The 18,683-nt window shown below is 39.9% G+C and overlaps 1 protein-coding gene across 2 annotated transcripts in view; it reads left to right on the top strand.

Moving 5' to 3' along the window:
* LOC127788776 (ribonuclease II, chloroplastic/mitochondrial) overlaps positions 1-18,418 on the top strand; it is a 50,739-nt gene extending 32,321 nt beyond the window's left edge. For both annotated transcript variants that reach the window (XM_052317386.1, XM_052317385.1), the window contains 7 exons: positions 11,744-11,806; positions 11,888-11,994; positions 12,075-12,224; positions 12,834-12,993; positions 14,628-15,023; positions 15,826-16,050; positions 17,605-18,418. In XM_052317386.1, the coding sequence (XP_052173346.1) occupies positions 11,744-11,806; positions 11,888-11,994; positions 12,075-12,224; positions 12,834-12,993; positions 14,628-15,023; positions 15,826-16,050; positions 17,605-17,733 (1,230 nt within the window). In that variant the 3' untranslated portion in view covers positions 17,734-18,418. The remainder of the gene's footprint in view (positions 1-11,743; positions 11,807-11,887; positions 11,995-12,074; positions 12,225-12,833; positions 12,994-14,627; positions 15,024-15,825; positions 16,051-17,604) is intronic.
* Positions 18,419-18,683: the final 265 nt, after the last annotated feature.

Raw genomic sequence — 18,683 nt, 5'->3', positions numbered from 1 at the left:
TAAAATGTTTCTTGTCCCCAAGAAACTTATTATCATTTAGCTGCTCTTTCTTCATCCCACTCCTACCTTCATTTTCTGTTCAATCTCTTTTTCCCTCTTTCTCCTTCTAGGCTTCTTCTTCTTTGTTCTTAGGATTCCAAGAATTGTCACCGGCATAACTTGGACCAGCACTTCAATAGGGGCAACCAGATTGACCTCAGTGGCTTCAGATTCAAATATGAGTGCTTGAATAGTAGACCGAAGCTTATAGTCCTCAACATTGTTGTCTATGTTTCTTATGAATAGAGTTCGAGATGGTTGTTCCCCATGAGGATGTTCTCCATAAATCAAATTAATAGATCCTCCAGAATGATAATAAGGGAAGCTATCTTTTCCCAAGTCCAATTCTCCAATATTGCTAAAAAAAATCCAAATCTTTAGTATCATCTCCAGCCTTGGATTGGGGCACATAGTCAACCCCATCAGTCACCCCCGACAGTAAGTCATCGCCATTAGGGGAAGGTTTTCCAATAGTTTTTGCCTCAGTTCCCTCAAGGGATTCAAAAGGTTCCTCTTCCTCATAGTGAGATGTTGCAACACCAATAGGATGGCTACCTGGATCAGAAAGTTTAAAGCACTTCACTATCTGGGATTCCACTGACCTCGGTTTCTCTAGGGCCGATGAAGCAACTGAGTTTCTGTATTCTGTTCTATTCTTCCATCCATTTTCACACCAAGCTTTTGACAAGATAAGAAAGGAGGTTCAATAGAGTCATGATAACCAGGTTGTGATGCCTCAATGCTGTAATTCCTATCATTGTATCGAGGTTCCCCAACAATTAAACCATCTTCCCCTATCGATAATTCTGCCACATCTTCGTCTCGTTCATTGGAATTTTTCTGAAGCTCACTCTCAACATTTTTGTCCTTCACATTAGCAACATCTTCTTCTTTTAGCTTACTGGGATTCATTCCTGCTGAATAGTTGTCGGAATCCATCCTCTTTTGGTTAGAATTTTCAGAATGATCATCTGCAACATTCCTTCTCGGTTTGTCGAAGAAATTTGCTGGAAACTTGTAGTTATACTCCTTACTCAGCATCCTTGCAAACTCTTGAAGCTCTTCTCGTATTACACAGCCAAATTCCTCACACATTTTGCTAACCCAAGGGTCTAATGTCCGTTTCCGTGCCTCATGATTCAGCCCAAACTCTTCACGTTTTCTGTTGTATCCCACTGAAAATGCAGCATCCTTCTACTGCAGAGGAGACTCCAATTGTTTCATACGCAAGCTATCTGTCATGGCAGAATTCTCTAAGAGCAGGACAAGTCAAAGGCCAAGGCATAGGAGCTTGATACATCCTTAATCCAACTCTTCCGTGAACAAATCGGGTTCTTAGTTAGAATCGCCTCAAACGCAATTCACTGCTTGTGGAATTCTCGTCTCTGATTTGCTGGTATGCAGTGTCGGACTTCTAATCGGAATCTCTTAAATTACCACTAGATCAGTTCCGATAATGACTTGAGGTTGTCTTCCTCAACTGCTACTGCAACAGCTCGGAAAGTAGCAGCGAGTCAAACGGCTGCCCCGCCTTCACAGTCGAACCTTCTATCTTTCCTCAACAAAGAGATCGACGGCTAAGAATGTTCAACGGAACTCGCCAGAAGCCACTCCTCCTACTTCTCCTTCAGATCTGAGCCGACCTCTCCTCCTTGTGTGTCAGAATCAATTCCGCAATTCACCACATCAAAATCAAGATTCCGCCAAGCTCTATAAGTTTTGCCTGCCTCACTCCTCCTTCAGTGATCAACCTCGGCTGCAGCTTCTTCGAAATTCTCCAACGAACAACTTCAAGGTTGGGATGGCCTTGTTCTTCTGGAAATTCCGATCAACTGGACTTCCCTATCAGTCGTCTTTATCAAGCCTGTCTCCCAAAATCGGGGTCGCCTTCACTGCCTCCACAATATGGATCGTAATCACACCACTGGAATTGCCGGCCGTGAGGTGATTGGGAATGACGAATGAGTAGCGGAGGACGGTCGCTGGAGATTTGTTCAGATCTGTCTCCAAATTCCGCCTCGTATCTCACAGCCGAGAGTCATTTATAGCTCAACTTCCTAAATTCGCTCCCTGTCCAAAACTAATTCTGGGATGGCGAATTGCAAGCGTTATTCCGCTTCAAGCCGAACTTGCTTTGCTCTGCTTCGCCTTTCAAGAATCGAATCTAGAGGTGCTTGACCTGCTCCACCTTCAATTTTCCAAGTTCAATTCCAGTTACTGGTTTAGCTATGGACTTCTATTAACTGGATCGGCGACAGAAATTAGCTCCTCATTCGATCAACGCTGATTTGGCTTGCCGAAAATCGCTTGAGGCTCTGCTTCGCTCGCGTCTTTTTTCTCGTCATCTACTCACGATCAAAGTGAATTCAAGATCGCCAATGGAGTTCCCACCCAATCACCGACCACTGGTTGGAATTCACCTGGATTCTTGAATCGATCTTGATTCTCTTCGGATGCTTGCACTCGCCTATCACACCGCAACCAATGGAACTTGTTGGAATCCTTGTGTTTGCTGGAACCACTTGAAGCCTCTGCTCTATCGATTCCGCTGAGAGTTGTCGGAATCAACTGCTACCAATTGCAGGAATTTAGCCAAGGAACATTCTTTGATACCAATTGTCATGAACCTAGGGTTCATAACAAGTTTATGAGGTAATTGGGGAGTTAGATTTGAAGAGATGGGAGGAAGTTAGGGAGAACAAAACAAAGGGGGAAAGAAAGAGAAAGATTAGAGAGAAATTGGAGGGAGATTGAGAGAATGCAAGAGAGAGAAATAAGAGATTTCAATTATCAATTCAAGCATGCCAACAAACTCCTAACATCAACCTTATATAGGCGTCATTACATTCTAACAGCCTAACCACTTGCTAACAATATATCCTAACAGTTATTATAAACCTATTACAAGATTATCCCATTTATTATATTCCTATTACAACATTGACCCTCCTATACTCCTAGGTACATGACAAAGGAGAGAGGAAAGTAGGCGTAACATGATGCTCACCCAACAGACAAACTCGATCTTAGGCCCTCAAAATTCTACTCTTGCTACTGTCAAAAAGGCGGATACTTTTTCAAGAAATCAAGGGAAGGACAAGTAGTGGTGTGACCACTGTAGCAAACCATACCACACAAGGGAAACATGTTGGAAGATTCATGGCAAACCAGCAAATTGGAAGCCACGAAATAAGAAAGAAGCAACAAGATCAACCTATGCTACCAAAGTCTCCACTGAACCTGGGAATAACACAAATCTAAACCTATCAGCAAAGCAGGTTCAAGCCTTGTACAGGCTGCTAAATCAAACCACAGGTACGAACTCCTCAAGTCCTCCTACTCCTAAGCCAACAACTTCAATAGCTCTACAAGGTATTCCTCAGTACTCACTAATCTCACAAAAGCTTCCTAAACATGTTTGGATGGTGGATACTGGTGCATTAGATCATATGTCGAGTTTGACTAATTCTATAATGGATTATACACCTTGTAGCACAACTATTAATATTTCTATGGCTGATGGCACCTCCCCTGCCTTGGGGTTTGGAACAGTGTGTTTATCAAATCTAAAGTCGAAATCTAGTTTACATGTACCTGATTGCAATGTAATTTACTATCAGTTAGTAAGCTTACAAGAGACATGAATTGTAGTGTAACTTTTTTCCCATCCTATTGTATATTTCAGGACCAGTCTTTGGGGATGATGATTGGTAGTGCTAAAATGAGAGATAGCCTTTACTATATGTCAAAATATGTCCTTACTATAATAGCTAATGCTAATGTTCTGTTGTGACATAAATGCCCAGGATACTCCAATTTCCTATATCTAAAATCTTTGTATCCTCACATTTTCATTAATAAAGAACAATCTTTTCAATGTGAGCAGTGTACTCTTGCCAAACAACCTTGTTTTCATTATTCTATATAGCCCTGTAAACCATCTAAACCTTTTCACTTGATTCATAGTGATGTTTGGGGTCCTGCTAAACATCCCAATATCTCGAGTTCTCGTTGGTTTATAATCTTTATTGATGATGATACTAGGGTTTGCTGGGTCCATCTTATGAGAGAAAAATCAGAGGCCAATAGCATTTTCAAAAGGTTTCACAAACTCATTTTGAATTTGTTTCAAACTCCTATTCATGTTCTTCAAATTGATAATGGCTGATAATATTTTTCCCATGATTTCACTAATTATCTCTCTGTACATGACATATTTCATCAAAGTTCATGTCCATACACCCCTCAACAAAATGGGGCGGCTGAGAGAAATAACAAACACCTTCTTGAGGTGGCCTAAGCTATGATGTTCACTACCTATGTTCCTCATTCCTATTGGGGGGAAGTTGTTCGTATCGCCTTTTACCTCATTAATCATCTTCCCACTAAAGCCCTACAATTTAGAACTCCTTTTAACACTCTTCGTGATCTATTTCCCCATGTCCATCTCCTTACTTCTTTTTGTCCCAATGTTTTCGGTTGCACTATATATTGAAAAGTAAACTTTCTAGAAGTTTAATGAATGGAATAACTTCCTTTAATTTCATTGATCTATGGTATGTAAATATATACACAAAGTTTCCTAAGAAATCTCCTAGAATTTAGAATTAGATTAAACTCCTAATATTTAAGTATAGATTACAGCATCATACTTTAGATTAAGATCAATATAAATCAGGATTTCCTTATCTGATTTTAAGGAATATTCTTATCCTTCCAATTGGTTATCTTTTTCATTTTTATCTTTAGCATCTTCTTTTCTTATCCTCTCAGTTATAGCTTAAATTTTCTCCTTTATCTTTTCCAACACTCTCCCTCAAGTTAATGAATAGATATTTACCATTCCTAGCTTGACTCGAATATATTCAAATCCTTGCTTCTGCATTGCTTTAATAAGGATGTCTTCCTCTTGAAACTCAGTAGGGATATAGGTGAGACTTATATCTCCCCTTTCTATTTCTTGCTTGACAAAGTGTCGGTCAATCCTCACGTGTTTCATCTGGTCATGTTGTGTCGGATTATTCACAATACTAATGGCCAGCTTGCTGTTACAATAAAGTACTTTTGGTGAAGATACTGAAAGTTGCAAGTCTTCCATCATTTTCTTTACCCAAATAACCTCACATATCCCTTGTGCAATAGCTCTAAACTCTGCTTTTGCATTGCTTCTTGCCACCACTAATTGCATCTTGCTTTTCTAGGTTACCTAATTTCCTCATAGTTTTGTACAAAAACCAGATGTAGACCTGTTGTCTTCAATAGAACCACAGCCCAATTAGAATCCACAAATGCACTTATTCCTCTGTCTTGAGTCTTCTTAAACAAGAGTCCTTTCTCAAGTGTTCCTTTGAGGTACCTAAGAATATGATAGGCTGCCTCAAGATGCCTTCTTGTAGGTGAATCCATGAACTGACTTACTATGCTTACAACATATGTAATGTCAGGTCTTGTGAGTGATAAATAGATTAACTTATCCACCAATCGCTGATATCTCCCTTTGTCTACTTGATACTCCTACCTGTTGTCTTCTTTATTCTTCCAGTTAGGTTCTAGGGGTGTACCAGTAGGTTTGCATCCCAACCTACCAATTTCTTTCAACAGCCAGTAGATTTGCATCCCAGCTTACCAATTTCTTTCAACAGATCAATAGTATATTTCTTTTGAGATATGCAAATCCATTCCTTGCTTCTGGCTACTTCCATCCCCAAAAAGTATTTTAATTCTCCCAAATCTTTTACTTCAAATGCAACCCTCAACTTTCCTTTAAAATGTTCAATTTCCAATGTATTATCTCATGTGATGATGTTGCCATCCACATAGACAATAAGAATTGTCTTTCTGCCATCAGCTTTAATTTTTGTAAAGAGGGTATGGTCTGTTTGCCCTTATTTGTATCCCAATTGAATAATGGTGTCACTAAATCGTTTGAACTAGGCCCTTGGAGACTGCTTTAGACCATATAGTGACTTATTTAGCTTGTATACCTACCAAGAAAGACGTGAAAAATGGCTATCAATCTTATTTCCCTTTGAAGGGTGAGGTAAAATATATGCAAGACTTCCTACCAAATTATGAAGATTCTAAGAAATAGAATAAGAAAGTTTCCAAATCTGATTTTGGAAACTTAGGATACAATAAATCATAAAAATATACAACAATCTATCTTCTAGAAGATACGTCATTGGTTTTAGGAAACCAATATCAATCACTGCCAATCAATCCCAATCATTGTTGGTTTGATCTTGTCTGAGAATAAGGACAAGATTGGTTGCTCCCTTGTTGACACTCCCCCTCAAGATTGGGAGTAGATATCGTACATCCCAATCTTGCTCATCAATCTAAGAAAATCAACTGCAGCAATTCGAGAGGAACTACGGGAGGATATGGCGACTTCCCATGATGGAGTTCTGAGAGAGCTAGCGAGGCAAAGGGAGTCGATGGATTAGTGGATTAGCAGCATGATTAACATGCTATCTGCGCTCCTGCAATTCTGGTTGCCACCAGAATTCCCTCCTTGAGTAGCGTCGGAGACGGGGTCGTTGGGACCAGGCATTCTGCCTAGGCCACAGGGAGCTTCAAAGGTGGGAGATTTACACTTCGAGGAGGCGAATGACCAAGTGAGAGAATTGAATTCCCCTAGATCTAGCTGAGGCCCCCTATCGAGGCTAGAGATACCTCTGTTTGAAGGATCCAAACCACGTTGGTGGATCCGAAGGTGTGAGAGGTATTTTCAATTCTATCACATACTGGAGAATTACAGGATCACCTTGGCTACGACATATTTTAATTATGTGGCCGATTGCTGGTACCAAGTATGGTCCAGATCTAGGGGCGAGGTGGATTGATTTCGCAAAAGAATTGTGTGTTAGATTTGGAGAAAGGAACATGGCTGATGTCATTGAGGAATTCAACAAACTTAAACAAGAAGGGATGGTCAGTGAGTACAGGAGAAATTTGAGGAGTTGGGGGCATTGAGGTGGAGTGCTCAACCCACTCTTACATATCAATATTTTGTCTCTAGTTTCATTAGTGGCCTAAAGGACGAGTTAAGGTCCATGGTAAAGATGTTGTTGCCGGCCACAGTGAGAGAGGCGGCAGAGAAGGCAAGGTTATAGGAATTAACGCTAGAGGTCATTTACAAGAGGAACAAGTCGATGCCAAGGGTGATGCCTACTACTGGTTGGCTACCTAACAGGGGGCAACACTAAGGCTTTGATGCCTGCTATGTCCACGGGGGGAGCAAAAAAGGGATCCTAATGCCCCTGCTAATAGAGCCTCAACAATGGAATAGAGGAGAATGTTGGGATTATGTTTCAAATGTGGTGACAAATACGACCCTGGCCATCAGTGCAAGAGGCACTTGCTCAATATGGAAGGAGAAGATGAGAAGGAAGAGGAACACAATGGGGAAGGGGAACAAAAGCAAAAGGTAAGGAGACAGAGGATGTGTATGAGGAGGATCAAGGACAAGAAAGGGGAGAAATCTCCTTTCATGCTCTAAGGGGAGGTCCTACTGGGAAGATTATCAAGGTTGTGGGACAATTTGAGAGGAAGGGGCTGATGGTGTTGATTGACAGTGGTAGCACTCACAGCTTCTTGAATGAAGCTACTGCTAGTGAGTTGAAATGCAACATTACCCACACCACCCACTTTCAGTGACCGTGGCTAACGGGCACAAGATGTACAACCATTGTAGGTGCGTTGATTTCAAATGGGTGATGCATGGCTATGAGTTCACGGCTGACTTGAGGATCCTTGAGTTGGGGGCCTGAGATATTGTCCTTGGAGTGGACTGGATGAGGACGGTCAATCCCGTCACCTTTGACTTCAACAAGCTACAGGTGACTGTGGAAATGGAGGGTAAGAAAATCACGTTGGCTGGCAGCTTGGAACAGGGGGAGTGCAAGATGATTAAAGGGGAGAAGTTGCAGAAAAAGGGGTGGCAAATTGTACAGCTCTATTCAATCCAAGCTATGGAAAGGGAAGAACCAGAGAAGGAGATGGGGCCTCAACCGTGTGAGAAAGGAGGATTCCATTCAACCTAATCTCAGGCAACTACCATAGATAGCTTGAATTTACTTTTGGATAGATATAAGGATTTGTTCAAAGAGCTTAACTCCTTGCCACCCCAAAGACCTCTAAACCATCCCATTCCCCTTAAACCCCAAACTATCCCAGTAAACATTCGGGCCTACTGTTATTCACCCACCCAAAAGCTAAGATTGAAAAACAAATTTCCAACATGCTGGCCACTTTATTCATACAGCTGAGCCAAAGCTCTTTTGCATCTCCTGTGTTGGTCAAAAAGAAGGATGGCTCTTGGAGATTTTGTGTTGACTACCATCAACTCAATTCTCACACCATCAAGAACAAATTCCCTATTCCCCTTATAGAGGACCTGTTGGATGAATTGGCAGGAGCCAAGATTTTCTCCAAGCTAGACCTTCGATTTGAATACCACCAAATCCAGATGAAGCCCACAGACATCTCTAAAATAGCCTTTTGAACCCACTTAGGCTTATATGAATTTGTAGTCATGCCCTTTGGCCTTACAAATGCTCCTGCCACCTTTCAAGTGCTCATGAACCAGATTTTTGCCCCTTACCTCCGAAAGTTCATCCTAGTCTTTTTTGATGATATACTGATCTACAATCCAACCTTGAACAACACATCACCCATCTTAAAATAGCATTTAAAGTCCTTAGAACGAGCCAATTGTATGTCAAGCTATCTAAGTGTATTTTTACCAAGAATGAGGTGGGATATTTAGGGCATATTATCTCAGGGGAGGGAGTTAAAACTGACCCTAGCAAGGTCACAACAATGGTGGAGTGGCCAAGGCCTTTATCTGTAAGGGAGTTGACGGGCTTTATGGGATTAACAGGCTATTGCTGGAAATTTATAAGGCATTATGGGGTGATTAGCAGGCCTCTAACGAACCTATTGAAGAAAGAAGGTTTCCATTGGAATCCCCAAGCTGAAGCAGCCTTCTTGACACTCGAGCAGGCTATGACACAAGCTCTTGTATTAGCCCTACTAGACTTTTCAAAACAATTCACAGTGGAGACAGGTGCTTGTGACAAAGGGATAGGGGTGGTCCTAATGTAGGAGGGGAGGCCTATTGCTTACATCAGTCAAGCATTGGGACCTAAGCACTTGGGGTGGAGTGTGTATGAGGAGTTGTTGGCAGTGTTAAAGGCCGTGGACAAATAGAGGCATTATCTCGAGAGTAACTCCTTTGTGATTAAAACAGATCACGAGAGCCTCAGATTCTTATCCCAACAAAGACTACAGTCCCAACTTCAGAAGAAAGGGGTATCTAAGCTCATGGGACTAGATTATACCATACTCTACCGCAATAGGAAGGAAAACATAGTGGCTGATGCCCTATCAAGAAGGGAGGGCAGTGACAGAGAGGGCTAATGCCACGCCATCACAGCACTAGTACCAGAATGGATTGAAGAAGTGGTGCAAAGTTATGAGCAGAATGAGTGGGTGAAAGAACTCTTACCCAAGCTGGTAGTTCAAAATGTAGGGGAGAGAGGATACTCAATGTCCAATGGCCTCATCAAATTTTAGGGAAGGCTGGTTGTGGGAGAAGATCAGGGGTTGAAAGAGAAGATATTGAAGTCCCTACATTAATCACCCTTAGGGGGTCATTCAGGGATCAGGGCCACCTATCACAAGGTTAGGCAGTTGTTCTTTTGGCCAAAACAGAAGAGAGATGCGGTAGAGTTTGTTCTGGCGTGCGAGATGTGCCAGAGATGTAAGCACGAGCAAGTGCCATATCCCGGCATTTTGCAGTCTTTAGAGGTTCCAGAATAGGCATGGGAAGGGGTCTCCATGGATTTTGTGGAGGGGTTACCCAAATCTGAAGGCAAGGACGTGATTTTAGTAGTGGTAGACAGGCTGACAAAATTTGGGCATTTCCTCAGTCTCACTCATCCCTTCTCAGCTCAAGAGGTGGCTAGGGTGTTCTTGGATTCAGTGGTAAAGCTACATGGGGTCCCTAAGATAATAGTATCTGACAGGGACAAAATTTTTACCAGGAATTTTTGACAAGAATTGTTCAAGAAGTTGGGAGTAGGGTTGCAATATCCACTGCTTACCACCCTTAAACCGATGGTCAAACGAAGAGGGTCAACTAATGTCTTGAAGCCTATCTAAGGTGCATGTGTTTTACTAGGATGAAAAGTTGGAATAGGTGGCTACCACTGGCTCAGTGGTGGTACAACTCTTGTTTCCATAGTGCCATCAAGAGAAGCCCCTTTGAGGCAGTGTTTGGGTACAAGCCCCCTCTCCTGACAGCTATAGTTAGCAGTTCTTCTAGCTTAGCAGCGATGGAGCAATACTTACAACAGAGGGGGGACATGCTCTCCACCCTAAGGAAGGAGCTAGGTAATGCCCAAAACAGGATGAAGCAGGCAACTGACAAGAGGAGAAGTGACTGGGATTTGGAGATAGGGGACAAGGTGTTCCTTAAAGTGAAGAGGTTCTTGCAACAACCCTTCGTTGCAACACCTGCATCCAAGCTCAGTCCCAAGTACTTTGGGCCCTATGTCATTGAAGCTAAAGTGGGGAAGGTAGCTTGCAAGCTAAGGTTGCCTATGGGATCAATGTGCACCCAGTGTTTCATGTGCCTTTGCTCAAGAAATCCATTGAACCAGGGGCCACTACCAGCAATAGAAGATGAACTTGAAGAGACCCTAGAGCCAAGGGCCATCCTAGATAGGAGGGTGGTTTATTAGGTAACAATGTCCCTAACACAAGTCTTGGTCCAATGGTAGTAGCTACAACCAGACCATACCACATGGGAGTACCTACTAGAGCTACTAATGTAGTTCCCACGAGCTACCGGCCTATTGTGAAGGATTCTTGGGGGCAAGAATGTTCTTGAAGGGGAGGGGAGTATCACGACCCTTGTAATTTTTGTTTTTGAAATTTTAGTTGTATTGGCGGGAGCTAACTGAATCTGTAACGGCAGCCTTCCCAAAATACCCTCGGTTTGAATTTAACCTCTAGGAACAACCTATATAAGGCTGTCACGCGGGAGGATGGAAATTCATTGTTGAATGCGAATTGAATTCTTTCCCTCTAAACTCTCTCTCTCTCTCTCTCTTTCCCTCCAAATTCTCTTTCTGTTCTTCTCTCTCTCCCTTTCTCTCTTCTTAAACAATCCCGAATTCAAGCCTCCCTCCCGAGACTTGACACTGGCCTGGAGTAATTTCGTGTGCTATTCATGTGGTAAGATTGGCTATTTATTGGTCATGGTGCTAATTGTTATTGCAGACTTAAGATTAGCTGAGGCTTAAGGTTTTGGAGAACCTTACAATACAAGTTGAGGTATGAATTAATCAAGCTTGTGTGACTCCAAACAGGAAAAAACAAGAAAGGAGAGAATTGAAACTCAATTACAACATATAGTTAGTTAACTTAGGTCCTTAATGGTAGCAAGCCAATATGAGAACCAAACAGGAATCATAGCAGAAATTTTAGTTAGGCCACTAGTAATATAAAAGACTCTCAAATGGCACCAAACAGTGTGGCATGTTATTAGAATATGAAATGGGACAAGCCACTAAAAGTTTTAGTTAAGCCAATTAACATCTGGGAAAAGATCATGAATGTATTACATTACATGATAATTTTTGAATATCTTTCAAGCTTATGTGGCTACATCTTTATTTATGTTTCTTCTATTCAGGTTGACAGAATTGATCTAACCCACCTGAAAGTTTATGCAATTGATGTAGACGAGGCTGATGAGGTAAAGAAAAAAAGATTATATACTTTACTTAATAATGTTGGCATTCTTTAACTCAGGTTGTTAATTGATCATGATATGCAGCTTGATGACGCATTGAGTGCAACAAGGCTGAATGATGGTCGTATTAAGGTTTGGATACATGTTGCAGATCCAACTAGCTTAGTTCAACCTAGAAGCATAGTAGACGGGTAACTTTTAGATGTAATGGGTATTCAGTTGTAATGACTCTACCATCACTGGTGATTTTAAGATAGTTCTTGCTCTGCAGAGAGGCCTTGAAAAGAGGAACATCTGTTTTCTTGCCCACTGCTACTTATCCAATGTTTCCTGAGAAACTTGCTATGGAGGGAATGAGCTTGAAGCAAGGAAAGCTTTGCAAAGCTGTTACTGTATCAGTTGTATTGCATTCTGATGGCAGGTAAACTTTTCACAGAATTGACGTGACTGTTAAGTGGTTGCTTTATTCTGTGCAATTACTATGTGAGTTAGTTGATGACACATTCTGAGAACATGGAAACATTTGTAATCTCTAGATTTTCAGACCCTCAGCAAAGTATTCTGGGCTGAGTTTAGAATGTTTTGGTATTTGCATGCTGTCAGCTAACTGAACTACTCCATTGGTTGACATGTGCTTTGGAAGTGTATTATTTGTCTTCTTCTGGAAATAGTAAAAAACCTGGTTGTATAAGGAGGTTAATAATTCAAGATGATGTTACCTACTCTGATGATTGTGGCACATCTACAGTGTTCATAGTGAACTGACAATTCTGATGGGTGTTATACTCCGTAGAATTTTCTTAACTATCAATCCTATATGTTTTCAATTGAGATCTTGTGACATCTTGCATCAAAATGCAGAATGATCCTTCAAAGTATTGCCATATGTGCTTCCTTGCCATTATGAACAAGAGTACTTTTATATTTTGGTGCACAGATAAAAATAGTTGTATTTGCCACACAGTTAAAAGGCTTATAAACATGATATTCCCTAGATGAAAATAACCTCACAGCTCATTTGGATTTGTAGTATTGCAGAATACTCTGTGAATAATTCTATTATCAAGCCTACATATATGCTGACATATGAGAGTGCCTCTGAGTTACTTTATCTGAACCTGGAGGAGGAGGTTGAACTAAGAATTCTATCTGAAGCTGCAGCTCTGAGGTTGCAATGGCGTCGCGAACAGGTAGGCTAAACTCAAAATCAGGATTTCTACTGTTCAGGTGTTCAGAACTGCAATTTTGAATTCATTAGGATAATGGTATTCCCAGAGCTTTCATTGGTTGCTTTTTGATATCTTTCTCACAAATTCTTAGCAGCTATATGTGTTTGATTTTCTGTTGATGGTTATGCAAGATTTTGGTTGTATGATAACTGTATGCGACAAGACTGCATTAAAATCTGAAATGGTAATGTAGGGGAAAAAAGCTAAATAAATAAAAAATTGACTGTTCCATTAGCTGAGGTATAACATTGCAGCCTAATTGCACTTCAACCTAGTCCACATTATTGTTACCAAATTGCCAATGATCATCAATTATTGCATTCCTGTTGCCATTGTTGTTGTTGTAGGATTGTCATAGTTCTCTTGGTATCATTTTCCCTTGTATCTCCATCCCTCAACATCCTTAAAAGACTTTTTTCCTGTAATATCCTGATTGGCATGTTAGTGTAAAAAATATGTTTTGTACCACAAACCTGATATTGGCCATGTTTCATATTTAAAATATGCTGAAGCACGTATAGTACAATATTTCTAGTGAGAGTTTACCACCAATCTGGTGAGATGGTCAGAATTCTGCAACTGATGACATGTGCAAGTGCACAATATTTCTTTCGTTTTTGTATTGGCATGGAACATACAGTGAGCCTTTTTAGCAATGGTAGGATTGCTACTTTGTGACCGGAAGGTCAGCAGTTCAAGTTGTGTCCTCCCCCAATCTTCACAAAGTGGGGATCCTTGTGCACTGGATATGCCCTTTCTTATTGGCATAGAAAAACACTTTAAAATTGCCAATATGCAATTCATCTCATATTTGGAGGCATTTTTTTTTTTTTTTTGGGCCCTAGGATTAAATTAACAATTGGTCTGCTGAAGACTTGTTGACATGTGACCTGCATCTTCTATGTTCAGCCTCCCTTTTGTGGAGGATTTGCGGAACTGCCCATCCATCTTGCTTCATTATTTGTTGAAAATGAATTTATGATGCATACAACAACATTAATTACATGACTTTATTCCACAAGGTGGGGTTCATTTCATGAATTCTAGCTCTCTTCCCATCTCTATTCATGCATCCTCAGATTTATGATGCATACATAATTTGGAAATTTACTTAATGAATATGGTTGTTTTACCTTGGCACTGATGTAAGGAAAAGTTGTATGGGTGTTCGAAGTAGTAGATTTTGTTTATATAATACCAGGGGGAGAAAAGGGGTCACACGCACTTGTTTTGGGGCAAGATATGCATCTGGGAACACAGGAAGAATGTCTTAGTCTGCATTGATTTATGTCTTAACCCAATTGTAGCTATTCTTTCATGACCTTCCACTTTGATTTGGTTTTACTTTTGAAATTCTATTCCTTTACATCTGCATTATTTTTGTGTACTTGTGCAGTCAATAAATTGTTTTAGGGAGGCTTCTTCACTTTCACACAGACAGTTTCATTTTTGTGTTTATCAGCTACATAAAGGTTGCATTTTCTCACTGGACTATTTATTTTGATAAATTTTCCATAAGCCTCTCGATTCTATTATCCCGTTGACAGCATACTGATTTTGCACTGTTTAAGAGGTTATTTTTGAAATTCTTTTAGGGTGCAATTGACACAGCCACACTCGAGACACGAATCAAGGTGGTTAATCCAGATGATCCTGAGCCATCAATCAATATATATGTTGAAAACCAGGCAGATCCTGCAATGCGACTTGTCTCTGAGATGATGATACTATGTGGAGAAGCTGTAGCCACTTTTGGCTCTTCTAATAATATACCATTGCCTTTTAGGGGACAGCCTCAATCAAACATTGATGTGTCCGCATTTTCCCATCTACCTGAAGGACCTGTTAGGAGCTCAGCAATTATTAAAATAATGCGTGCTGCTGAGATGGATTTCAGGAAGCCTATACGCCATGGGCTTTTAGGGATCCCGGGTTATGTTCAGTTTACATCTCCTATTCGGCGCTATATGGATCTTCTTGCTCATTATCAGGTAATTTTTTCCCCATATTATGATTAATCTATTCCACTTGATGTTTTAAGTAGAAGTTTAATGATGGTTAATGAAGTTAATTCCTTCCATCAGAAAAGCCATCATGAGTTCCATTCCCCATTGGAGGGTGCTTGGGTAAAGACCTGATTAATGGCCTTTCAAAATAATTTCCATGAACTTGTTTTCTCACTCTTGGCAGTCTGGGCTTCTGCAATGCACCAATGACCAAACAAAGGCACCCGGTGGCTCATGACTTTTTGAATTTGAAAATGTAATGCAAGAAGTATTTACAGCTATACATGGATTAGTTTTCTGAATATGGATCAGTAGGATGGTATATGGGTTTCAGGTGGGTCTCGGCTCAAGTACAGACAAAAATGGGGAAATTTTTCATATTTTGTTATGATTATCATCCAGAAAAACCTAACCATGAAGCTTGAACTTAGAATCACTGCACATATTTGTATTATGCTTGCAATTCTTTTTGTCTCTTATACGGTGGCAGTGAAGGTTCGAAGAAGTTTGAGTCTGTTTGTGACATTTCAATAAATAGCTAAATTCAGGATATTTCTATTCGATATTCTGTTTATTTCAATTTTTAGTACATTTGTTTGTTCACAATTATTCTGATGTCCTTTTTTATTTTCTTTTGGAAAGGTTGTTTTTCCATATGCTTCTGTTTGTTGTATTACTGAATCTTAGGCATAATAATGTGAGAAGATTTGCTTCTTTTAAATGTATATATCTAAAACTAAGAGGAGAAGAAAATTTGACCTGTTCTTTTGCATATATGCTCATATAGGTGAAGGCATTTCTTAGAGGTGATTCTCCACCTTTTTCAGCTGGTCAGCTTGAAGGAAAGGCATCAGTAATAAACATGAACACTAGAATAATCAGGAGAGTTTGCAGCAGTAGTCTTTGGTATTGGATATTAGAATATTTGAGAAGGCAACCAAAAGAAGCCAGATTTCGTGCTTTGGTCCTCAGATTCATCAAAGATAGGCTTGCAGCCATATTATTATTGGATGTAAGTATATTCAGGTTACTTCTGATGTCTGATTAAGTGCAAACTGACTACCACTGAGATTTATGTAGGATCTTTAATTTCTTATTTCATCATAAAATGGATTATCTGTTAGAAATCAAACTGTGCAACTCAATGATAGAAAATTTCATGCCATGATTACTGTTGTTGGTAGTGGGGAATGATAGATTAATGTTTTGAGCCTTATTGTCCTTATAGATATAAGAAATTAATTTTTTGAGCCTGATTGTTGTAACCTTGGAGAAGTTCGTTCAATCTGTTGAAAGCAGATAGATGTTTGGCAGTGAAAAGACATGCTTAATTAATTGCCCAGATTTTGAGGATTTTTAGCTAAAATTGCAAACATCAGGTGGAATTGCTATTGAGATATTTAATTTACTAAGGTAGTGTTTGTTAACCAAGATATAGACCAGAAAAGATAAGATATGGAAAGTATTATAGACTTTTGTCCTTTCCAATGTGTTTGTTAAATTTATCTGACGATTCTTGGAAAAGAAGTCATGTGACTTCTTATCTGACATTTTTCAGATATGCTCATCTCCCCCCCCCACCCCCCCGAAGATAAGCATATCTTTGACCTTACAGATAAGAAAAAATGAGGTATATATCCAATATATTCTAAAAAATTTAACAAACAGTTTAATAAAAATCTTGAAATGCCCCAACCTTGTTTTGATCATTCCATATCTTAGTCCAGAAAGCATTCCAATCTTATCTTGATACAATATTATCTTGCTTATTTTAACAAACGCTATCTAAATGTAACACTGCCCATATATTTGGGCATATGTTGCCTTTGGTTCTTTTATCACTGGTGAGTGAGTCTCCTGCTGACTGGTTCTGTTATCACTGTCATGCTTGCTGCTTGGCTTGCTGTACCACTTGTGTGCACACTAGTGCAGGAAGCAATACACTAGATACTTTTAAGCATATTTCCAATGGGGAAAATGACCTTTATTCTTGCATGCTGCCATGGCATAGATGCCATCATAGAGTAGCTACTCCCACCATCTCTATCTCATCTTTTCATGAGCTCTAATAAGGAAATAACTTAGCGAATCTACTTTCTCGTTTCATGTGGTTTCTTTTCCTAAATAACATGTATTGTTTAAAAAAACTTTGGCTCTCGGGTAAAGCCGTCACAATTGACCTTCCTTAGAGCCCGCATTGTGAGAGCCTTCTGCACTGGGTATTTTAACAATTTATGTTTTTTTCTTCTTGCTTTTGTTTTTCTGCTTTTAATTTGATACTGTTACTAGTATTTTGTCCCCTTAAGCTCCAATTGCCTTATTGGGGATACTGTGGGATTAGAAGTTTTTACTTGTACATTCAACACTGACATCATCACAATACCGTGCACATAATAAAACTTTTTGGTAAAATCATGAACTCGTTGATGTCATGGGTGCTGGAATTCCTCCCTTGTGAAGTAAAACCTGTGTCTTCTGTCAGAACTTTCTTTGATTCATCATCACTGGCTCAGTGGTGTGTGATTTTCTTGCAATAAGATGATGGATTATAAAAGTTCTATTGCAGGTCGGGACTCAAGCTTCTGCCTGGGTTTCAGTCGGGGTGCAGATAGGTGATGAAGTAAAAGTTCAGGTGGAAGAAGCTCATCCGCGCGATGATGTTCTTTCTCTCAAGGAGGTTGTTCAAGTGGTATAAAGCAAAATTCATTTACAGGCACTCCATGTTAGACAAATGCCCTCTTGATCCCACTAAAGATTTGTTTACCACCAGTAAAAGAGTGCTTGGATTTCAATGTCTATACAGCAGCCCATTCTGTTGTTACTGCATTGAAAATGACAATTCCCATTATCTGGCGAGTGCATATTGCAATGTGTGAGGCGGCAAGCTGGACCTCCTGTGAAGCAGCTGGAAGTCCAGATAATGGGACTGCCTTTTCTATTGTTGGACAAAGTTAACATGTCCAGGACAGCATTTGCGGAATGGACCAGCGAAGCCATTTGCTTAACTTGTATATGTTGTTCAAATTGCCTTCTACTTTTGCAACGATGATCAGGATACTGAAAGGTTGACGGGCAATATGATTGATCGTTCACAAGGTGTGATGACAAAGTTGGTGAAGTTTAATAGTTTCCTCTTGATACGAGGGATGTGAGGCTTTTATATTTTTGTTCCTCCAATACCTATATTCTTTTTCTTTTTTTATTGGGGCCCAGAGGGGGAAGGGGGTTGGAGTAATGGGAGTTGAGGTAGGGTTTTTTTTTTTGGTGTCCTTTTTTCTTTTTGTTGCAAAGAGGAAAATTACCAATTAATGGATGCTGATTATCTTTCCATGTGAAAATATATTATCCATAACCAGCAATGAATATATATCATTCAATCATTGGTTTGCATTGAAATACCAAAAATTAACACCATCTCCATTTTCTGCTCCCTTAGATGTACTATGTTTCTTATCGTTTTCATGAACTAATTTTTATTGTTGAAAATCTTCATAGCAATGGTTTGATTTCTAAAGCAAGATCGATGGTGACATACTTAAGCTGAAGTATGTATTGGAAGTAGATTATTAGCCATATACAGTGAAAGGCTTTCAGTAAAGTAGGTTCCTGATGGAGATGGAGTGTAATGACAAATGATCAACACTA

Source organism: Diospyros lotus, chromosome 13 (genome assembly GCF_014633365.1).
Source record: "Diospyros lotus cultivar Yz01 chromosome 13, ASM1463336v1, whole genome shotgun sequence".
NCBI lineage: Eukaryota > Viridiplantae > Streptophyta > Magnoliopsida > Ericales > Ebenaceae > Diospyros > Diospyros lotus.
Note: the sequence above shows the minus strand (reverse complement) of the source record. Positions and strands in the feature narration are given on the sequence as shown.